At 41.1% G+C, this 8,028-nt stretch overlaps 1 protein-coding gene across 2 annotated transcripts in view; it reads left to right on the top strand.

Moving 5' to 3' along the window:
• Positions 1-353: 353 nt before the first annotated feature.
• Positions 354-8,028, top strand: part of Synpo2 (synaptopodin 2) — a 167,801-nt gene continuing 160,126 nt past the window's right edge. For both annotated transcript variants that reach the window (XM_059266193.1, XM_059266194.1), the window contains exon 1: positions 354-582. In XM_059266193.1, the coding sequence (XP_059122176.1) occupies positions 478-582 (105 nt within the window). In that variant the 5' untranslated portion in view covers positions 354-477. The remainder of the gene's footprint in view (positions 583-8,028) is intronic.

Raw genomic sequence — 8,028 nt, 5'->3', positions numbered from 1 at the left:
GAGTTTATGCTTTTTTAGCCAGTTACTCGTGGAAGTTCAAACTCCCCCAAGCTGGCTGCTATTTATAGAATCATTAATCTCTGTTCTATTCAGGTGCTGGCGCTGAATCTGCGAGAGCAAGAACAATGCTGTTCTCCCCTCTCTACACTCACCCCACCATGTCCCAAACAGGGATTTTTCTTTTAGTGTGGAGCTCTGTTTTTTTTTTTTTTTTTTTTTTTTTTTTTTTTTTTTTTTTTTTTTTTTTTTTTTTCTGAAAGTGGGCTGAGCAAAGGGTGTGACGCAAGAGAGGGCGGTACAGGTGCTGGGAGGGCGGTGGGGAGGCTCGGCTTCTCCGTGCACTTTCCCTGCAAGCCAGCCGCGGGGCAGCCCTGCGTCCTGCACCCTCCGCCAGCCCAGCTTAAGGCGCATCCTCCACCGCACCCGGCCTCGCCTGTCTCCCCCAAGCTCTTGATGCTGCCCAGCTGAAAGGAGAAAATGGGCACTGGAGATTTTATCTGCATTTCCATGACTGGAGGGGCGCCCTGGGGGTTCAGACTACAAGGAGGCAAGGAGCAGAAGCAGCCCTTGCAAGTCGCAAAGGTAGGACCAAGAGAGGTGTTTTGGGCTGTTAGAGGCTGGAACGTAAGGACCAAAACAACCTGTTGATGGTCGTTCTGGTCATTGGCTTGCTTTCTGCGCTGTTGATGAATTTATCTAGGATGTGGCTTTTTTAAAAAATAATTGTGTGGAGAAATGTACACCATACACCGTGCTATCATTATGTTATACGTATCAGGTGAAGATAAGGGCTGGTTAATTGTCATCTGACAGCTGACGGCCTTCGTCTACTTTGATGTGTTCTTGTTCACGTGGCTTTGCCTGACTCCCAGCAGAGGAGAAAGGCCTTAGCTTCCCATGGACAACCACTGGGCTCTAATAAACAGCTGGGAGTGACATTAGTGTGCAGTGGGCACAAAAAGGCCAGTTTGGGACAATCATCGCTAAGATATAAAGAACTGTCATGAAATCTGTTTAAAAGAATAGCCTTTTAAGGATTTAAAGAAATGCAAGAGCCCAAGTACTATATCCCATTAACTATACTCACCTGGCTAAGAGCTCAGAATGGACTCATAGCTACTTTATTTTTTTTTAATTTTAGTCTATTAAAATATAATTATTTCTCTCCATTCCCTTTCCTTCCTCCAATTCCTCCCATGCTCCATGACCTCTTCTTTTTTAATGGTTATACACACACACACACACACACACACACACACACACATACATGTGTGTGTGTATAGGCGTAAGCATATGAACAGAACCTTGCTGAGTCTGTTAATGTATTCACAGGTACTTTACATATGCACTAATTACATCTAACTTTCTGGTGCACCTAATAGCTATTTAAAATCTTTGTCACATTAGATTGAGTTCCAGCTTAGCACAATGCCCACTATCTAATAGAGAGCTCTAGTTTCTAACTGGCATTCAGCTAAAATAAAGTTAAAAAACAAGAAAGTGAAGCCTTTTAACCAAACGTTGATACTGAACTGTAGAATTCTATGACAGTATATGGAGGCAGAAGAGGCTACTTCCTTGTTGCATTTTTATATTTAAAATGAATCTAGATCTCTATGAAGCAGGCGGGTCACTGCCTTTGTAGCTATTCTTTCCCTGTGCCTTTTTACCTCTTATAAATGTTCCCTGTGAAGACAGAAGTTTCTTTGAAAATTTCTGCTCCCAGGCATCCAGCAGAAAACCCTTTCTTCGGTGGTTGAGTTCTGCCACCTAGTGAGAAGTGTGAGCCCCGAACTGGAAGATGAAAGCAGTTTATTTCTGGAAAGTTCCTCCGAGGTCCCCGGCTCTTTTAGTTCTTTTGGATGAGGAAAAGGCCTAAGGAGGCTGAGTCCTCATCTCGCGGCTCCGTTTGGAAGGGCAGGATGACAGAGGTTTGGAAGGCTGCTGCGTTGGGATTCTTCAGGAGTCAGGAACCAACAGCAGATACGATGCGAACGCGGGGATTCAGCGTATCCCGCGGCTCAGGGGACTAAGGCAGATTTGTTCAGTGGCGGTTGGTTGGCTGGCTCCAGTAGCTAAGAGTTGGAGTCTAATTGCGGCTCTGACCTAACTTGCAGTTTGCCCTGAGCCCTACTGGTCACTGGCCCTGGCTCAGTTGCCATGGAAGGGGAGATGTTGACTGGGTAAGGGAAGGAGAAAATTGAGGAAGAAATGAGACCTATATACTTCATGAGATCTATGTTGCTCAAATATTCACTCATCCTAACAGTATGTAATTTAGAATCCCTCATCTGCTAACTGAAGTGTGGGAAGGGAGGTGGCTGGTGGCTGACAACTGTCCTTCTGCACAGGCTTTCCCATGGCTAAGCCTGGAGGACACAGTGGGTGGTGGGTTTCATCGGAGTCCTCTTAAGCGCTGACTTCAGTTTGTGGTGACTCTGTGAAGCCAAATTCTGGGGAGGGGTCCCGTGGCTCATTCTCCACTGGTTTCTCAGTTGCCAGGCTGTATGAAAGTCAAGAACACTCGTCCTGCACTCTGCCTAAATCATCTTCCCTAAAATATCCAGGCAATATGCTGGTGGCTTTTGAAAGATCATTATGAAAGCACCTAGGCATTCACTTTAATGAGCTCGTCCATCAGAGGCTGGAGATGTAGGTCAATAGAAGAGCATGTGGGGAGTCCTGAGTTCCCTCCCCAACACTCCCCCACTCCACATTGTATAGTTTTCTAGTTTATTTAGAGTCGATATTAAAATGCTATTATGGAAGCTTTGAATGTTTGCTTACTTTGTGTTTCTGTGGGCACGCCACACCCTACAGTCTGCCTTTTCCTTATATGTTATGAGTTGTAAAGTGAGTTAAATGAGAGGTAAGCTTCAGATAATTGTGACTATGTCTTTCCATGTTTATCATTGATTCAAATTGATTATACTTGATTTTTTTTTTTATCTGAGAGCTTTTTGTTTGTTTGTTTGTTTTGAGACAGGGTTTCTCTGTGTTGTTTTAGTGCCTGTCCTGGATCTCGCTCTGTAGACCAGGCTGGCCTCGAACTCACAAAGATCTGCCTGGCTCTGCCTCCCGAATGCTGGGATTAAAGGCGTGCACCACCACCGCCTGGCACCTGAGAGTTTTTTAAGACACTCCAGCAACTCAGGGAGTGAACCTCCAGGAAAGATTTTTCACCAAGTTCAAGGCAAAGTGGATGTCAGTTTCCTGTAGACTGTCATCTCATTATGACTGAGTGAGCTCCACGTGGAAGTGGATAAGCAAAGAAGCTGAAAAGCTACAGGGAGGAGGTTGGCTAGTAAGTTAGATAAAGGATATGGAAATGACACATTTGGGAGGTAGAGGCTGGACTATCAGTTCAGTCATCTACACCTGCAAAGTGAGTTCTAGCCCAGCCTAGGCTACATTAAATCATCTTACGGCAAAATCCATACAAGTTATTTATTTTAGAGTTTAAAAACTATAAGCATCTCTTAAAAAATAGAAAATTTGAAACAGTACCCTTTGGCTAATAATAAAATACTTAAATGTCTAGATTATCAATAATCCTGTGTAGAAATTATAACAGTCTGAAATAGTATAGTAAAATTTAGTTCAGGATTATTAAGATCAGAAATTTAATTGCTTTTTAACCCCCAGGAAGTATCTTTCTAGTGATAATTTAGTTATTTCTGAGAGAGGCACAAATATTTTTAACATTTGCCTGGTACACTGAACTGTATACAAACCCAATATTTTAAAGAATATTAGCGAGAGTTTTCATTGACATTCAAGCTCAATGACATAAAATTCTATTTTTATAAACTCAACTGAAAAGCTTAAAGTCCAAGTAATCAGTATTGTTCCACATGTCTATGATCTGTAATTCGAAACAGACCTTTGTAACACCCACTCACAGGATAATCCGCAGCAAAGCAGATTCTCAGTTTATCCCAGGAGTGAGTTTATCTAGATAGAAAGCCCCATTGTGTGTTTGCACATTTCTGCACAAAAAGGATATTGATGTTTTCACTTCATGAACCTCTCTCCAGGGACGTGTGCCTGTATGGCCATGTCCCTGGCAGTATCTTGGCAAATCACTTGGAGAAATCTTCCTATAAGGACTTGGAGAGAAAGTTTTGTTTTGCAAATAAATCTTACAATTGAAAAATAACTCACATTTTGAAAGTAATGAGAAAATAACTCGTCAGACTAAATATAAATTAAGGTGGTCCACCATAAAAGTTTTTTTTTAAAAAAAAAATAATAATCCCATAACCTGTGTTCAGCCCTGAGGTAGTGAGTCTGAGGTTTGCCTTGGCAATCAATATTTCTTAACATTCCAAGGGGAGTTTGGATATATGAGCAAAACACTAGCCCTGCTGAAGAGAGCTGAGGCCAGCCATGGCCCCTAAGCGCCGACTAAGTCCTGGTATGTACTGTGAGCGCTTCACTTCTTTCTCAGTCTAATCAAGAGGAGGACCAGTGAGAGGTGAAGAGCTGGGCGAGTCCCTGGCATTGTGAGCAGGTCACGGTTAGCAGTTGGAGATTTCCCCTTCTGATGTCAAGATAAGTGCGCTATTGGATCAAGAAGAGGTGTTGGGATGCCCCAATGTGATGATGTTAACACTAGGCCTGCCTGTCAGATGGGAGTGTGGGCGTTTGTTCCCATGTGTCTGTTTTGTCAGTGGGTGTGACAGCTGAATGAGAATGTGGACCAGGATGGAAAACTCTCAGCTCCTTCTCCAGCACCATGCCTTCCTGCTGCCACACTCCCCACCATGAAGATAATCGGCTAACACCCTGAAACTGTAACCAAGCCCCCCGATCACACGCTTCCCTTTATAAAAGTCGTTTGGTGCATGGTGTCTCTATGCAGTGATAGAACATTGTCACGGTGCCCTTGCTCACCTGCCTAGTGCATTTATAAATGGGAGTGGGTGGTACTGATGAGAAGCAGGAAGGGAGACTGTGAAAACTAGAGAAATATAGAGGGGGTGGAGAGGAGAAGAAGGAGGAGGAGAGAAAATGAAAATTTATTAAAATCGCCTCAGTTTTTATTTTACTAAAATACCTAATAAATACTCAGAATATTATTAAATCTTGAATTCTAGGATCTGATAGCATTAAAGAAATACCTCTCTAGACCAGCTGAAAGTAAGCCTCTGCCTAAAAGCAAAAAAGCCATCCTGGGTCTTGGGCATGCTGTCATAACTGGTGGGAGTTCATACGTATAACTACCCTGTTGTGTCCAGAGAACACTGGTAGAGTAGATTAGGGGACACGGGGAGGGATAATTAACACTAAAGGCATTTCGAAATAGTCGTGTGGAAACCCATTGCTGTAGAAGCTTCTTGCCCTAAAATGTATAATACACATCTAGAAAGAGCTTGATGGAGTTACCCTGTGATAAGCAACAGTGTCCCCATGCGACACCACAGGACAACAAATCGAAAGCCCAGTGCCACAGCTCTAAATGGGACGTCTCCATCAAATCGCTCCTCAGAGCTCCGGGAACCCTGGGGAAGAGGAGGCAGAAAGTATAAGAGCCGGAGGGGATGGAGGACCCCAGGAGAACAAGGCCCTCTAGAGCAAAGCTCCTATGAACTCAGAGACTGAAGCAGCAAGCTCAGGGCCTACACAAGTCTGCACCAGGTCCTCTGGGTACATGTTACAGCTTTCAGTCTAGTGTTTTTATGGGACTCCTGAATGTGTGAACAAGTGGGTCTCAGATTCTTGTACCTTCTCTTGGGGCTCTTTTTTCCCCTTCTGTTGGTTCACCTTGTCTAACTTCTATGTGAGGGTTTTTGTTTTACATTTTGTTTGTTATGTTTTGTTGTTGTCTCTTAGAAGTCTGTTCTTTCCTAATGAGAGATAGAAAGGGGGTGGATCTGGGAGGAGCAGAGGGAGGAGCAGTTGTAATAAAGATATATTGTATGTGAAAAGAACCTATTTTTAATAAAAGGAGGAAGATAAAATTAAATCTTAAAAAAATACTCAGTGTAGGAATGAGTTACCTCCTTTGGAATTGTTGGCAACAGAAGTCCCACAGACCTCCAAACATCACAGACTATTGCCAATGTTCTTTCTTACCCTCTAGACCTTGACAATAAGTAGACACCACACATCAACAACTCACAGACATTTTCCTGCATCTGCCTCCTGAGTGCTGAGATTAAAGGTGTGGGCAACCACCACCCAGCTCTCTTATTTTTTTATGTAGGAATTTATTACTGTAAACTTTTTTTTAGAACACTTTTACTGTGTTCTATGAATTTTTATACACTTTGTTTCTGTTTTGTCTTAAGAATTTAAAATTTTTTAACTTCTGTTTTGTCTTAAGAATTTAAATTTTTTTCTTTTTTAACTTCTTCATTAATCTACTGGTTGTTCAAGTTTATGTTTTCTAGTTTCCATTTATTTTTGTATTGTCTGATTTTCTTGTTATTTCCTGTTTTATGTCATTGTAATCAGGAAAAAGATACTTGATATGATTTCAGTCTTCTTGTTTGTTTAGGTTTGTTTTCTGGCTTAAAGTGTGTTCTATTCCAGAGAACACTCCACAAGCAGTTGTGAGAAATGTATAATGCATATATAGGTTTGGCATTTCACATGTACACAAAACACACACACACACACACACACACACACACACACACACACATTAAGTCTTTTTACTGAATTTACACTTGTATACAATTGCCTTCTCTGTCTCCTGTTCAGGTTTGACTATGGTCTATTTTATCTGACATTAGTGCACGGCTCTTACTCACTTTTGGTTTCTAGTTGTGCGGGACATCTTTCCTTAGCTTTCGCTTTCTGATGAAATGAATGTCTTCTAAATGGGTATGTCTTGAATTTTTGAAAACTCTTCATTCACACTAGCCCCTAGAATTTAATCTGCTTTTATTCAAAGTGGTTATTGAGAAGTAAGAACTTAGCACTGCCATTATTTTTATTTGACTTTCTGGATGTTTTGTAGATCCTTCCTTCCTTCCTTCCTTCCTTCCTTCCTTCCTTCCTTCTTTCTTTCTTTCTTTCTTTCTTTCTTTCTTTCTTTCTTTCTTTCTTTCTTTCCTTCTCTTTCTCTTTCTGTTCTTCTTCTTTCCTTGTTTCTTCTCTTACTGTCTTCCTTTGTAGTTAAGTACTATGTTTTGATTCTTTGGTTCTTATTTTTATTTAATATAGCTGCCATAGGTTTTTTTGTTTATTTTTTGAGATAAAGTTTCCCTGTATAGTCCTGGCAGTTCTGGAACGTGCTGTGTAGACCAGGCTGGCCTAGTACTTGGAGATCCACCTGCTTCTGCTTCCTGAGTGCTGGGATTAGGGCACATGCACTAAGTGTAGCTTACCATAGGTTTTTAACTTGTATGACTACAAGACTTACAAAGAACACCCTATATTTATAAAAGATGATATTAATTTGATAAGAAGTTGTATTACAAGAAAGAAAGAGAAGAAAAAAAGTTTACCTTTTAATTCTACTTGCTCCAATTTTCAGTTTTTGTTGAATATCACAAATTACATTCTTTATCACATTTCCATTAAAATGTTGGGAGTATTGTTTTGATTTTTTAATTTGTTTTATTTTTAACATAATTGTGTGTGTGTGTGTGTGTGTGTGTGTGTGTGTGTGCTTATGTGCATGTAAGTGCAAGTGCCCAGGAAGGCCAGAAGAGAGTATTGGGTCACCTGGAGCTAGAGTTCCAGGTAGTTGTGGACCATCTGACAGGAGTGCTGAGATCAGAACCTCTGCTCCTCTTAACCACCGGGCTATCCCTCCAGGCCTAAATGGTTGGTCAGTTAACCTTTACACTAAACATAGAAGTAATCTGTAAGTCACTATCACTTTACTAGAATGTTCAGAACTGGACTGTACACTGGCATTGATCAGTGAATCTTAGACTTCCTAGTGTTTTTATGTTACTCATTGGCATTGATTTTTCTTTTAACTTGGAAAACAACTGAGAATTTCTTTCTTAGTTTTATTTTACTGTATACATGATATTAGGTTCCTTGCTATTTTTTTCCAATCAACATTTT

Source organism: Peromyscus eremicus, chromosome 6, assembly GCF_949786415.1.
Source record: "Peromyscus eremicus chromosome 6, PerEre_H2_v1, whole genome shotgun sequence".
In the NCBI taxonomy this organism is placed as follows: domain Eukaryota; kingdom Metazoa; phylum Chordata; class Mammalia; order Rodentia; family Cricetidae; genus Peromyscus; species Peromyscus eremicus.
The sequence above is the reverse complement of the archived record's forward strand: the minus strand, read 5'-3'. Positions and strand labels throughout refer to the sequence as shown.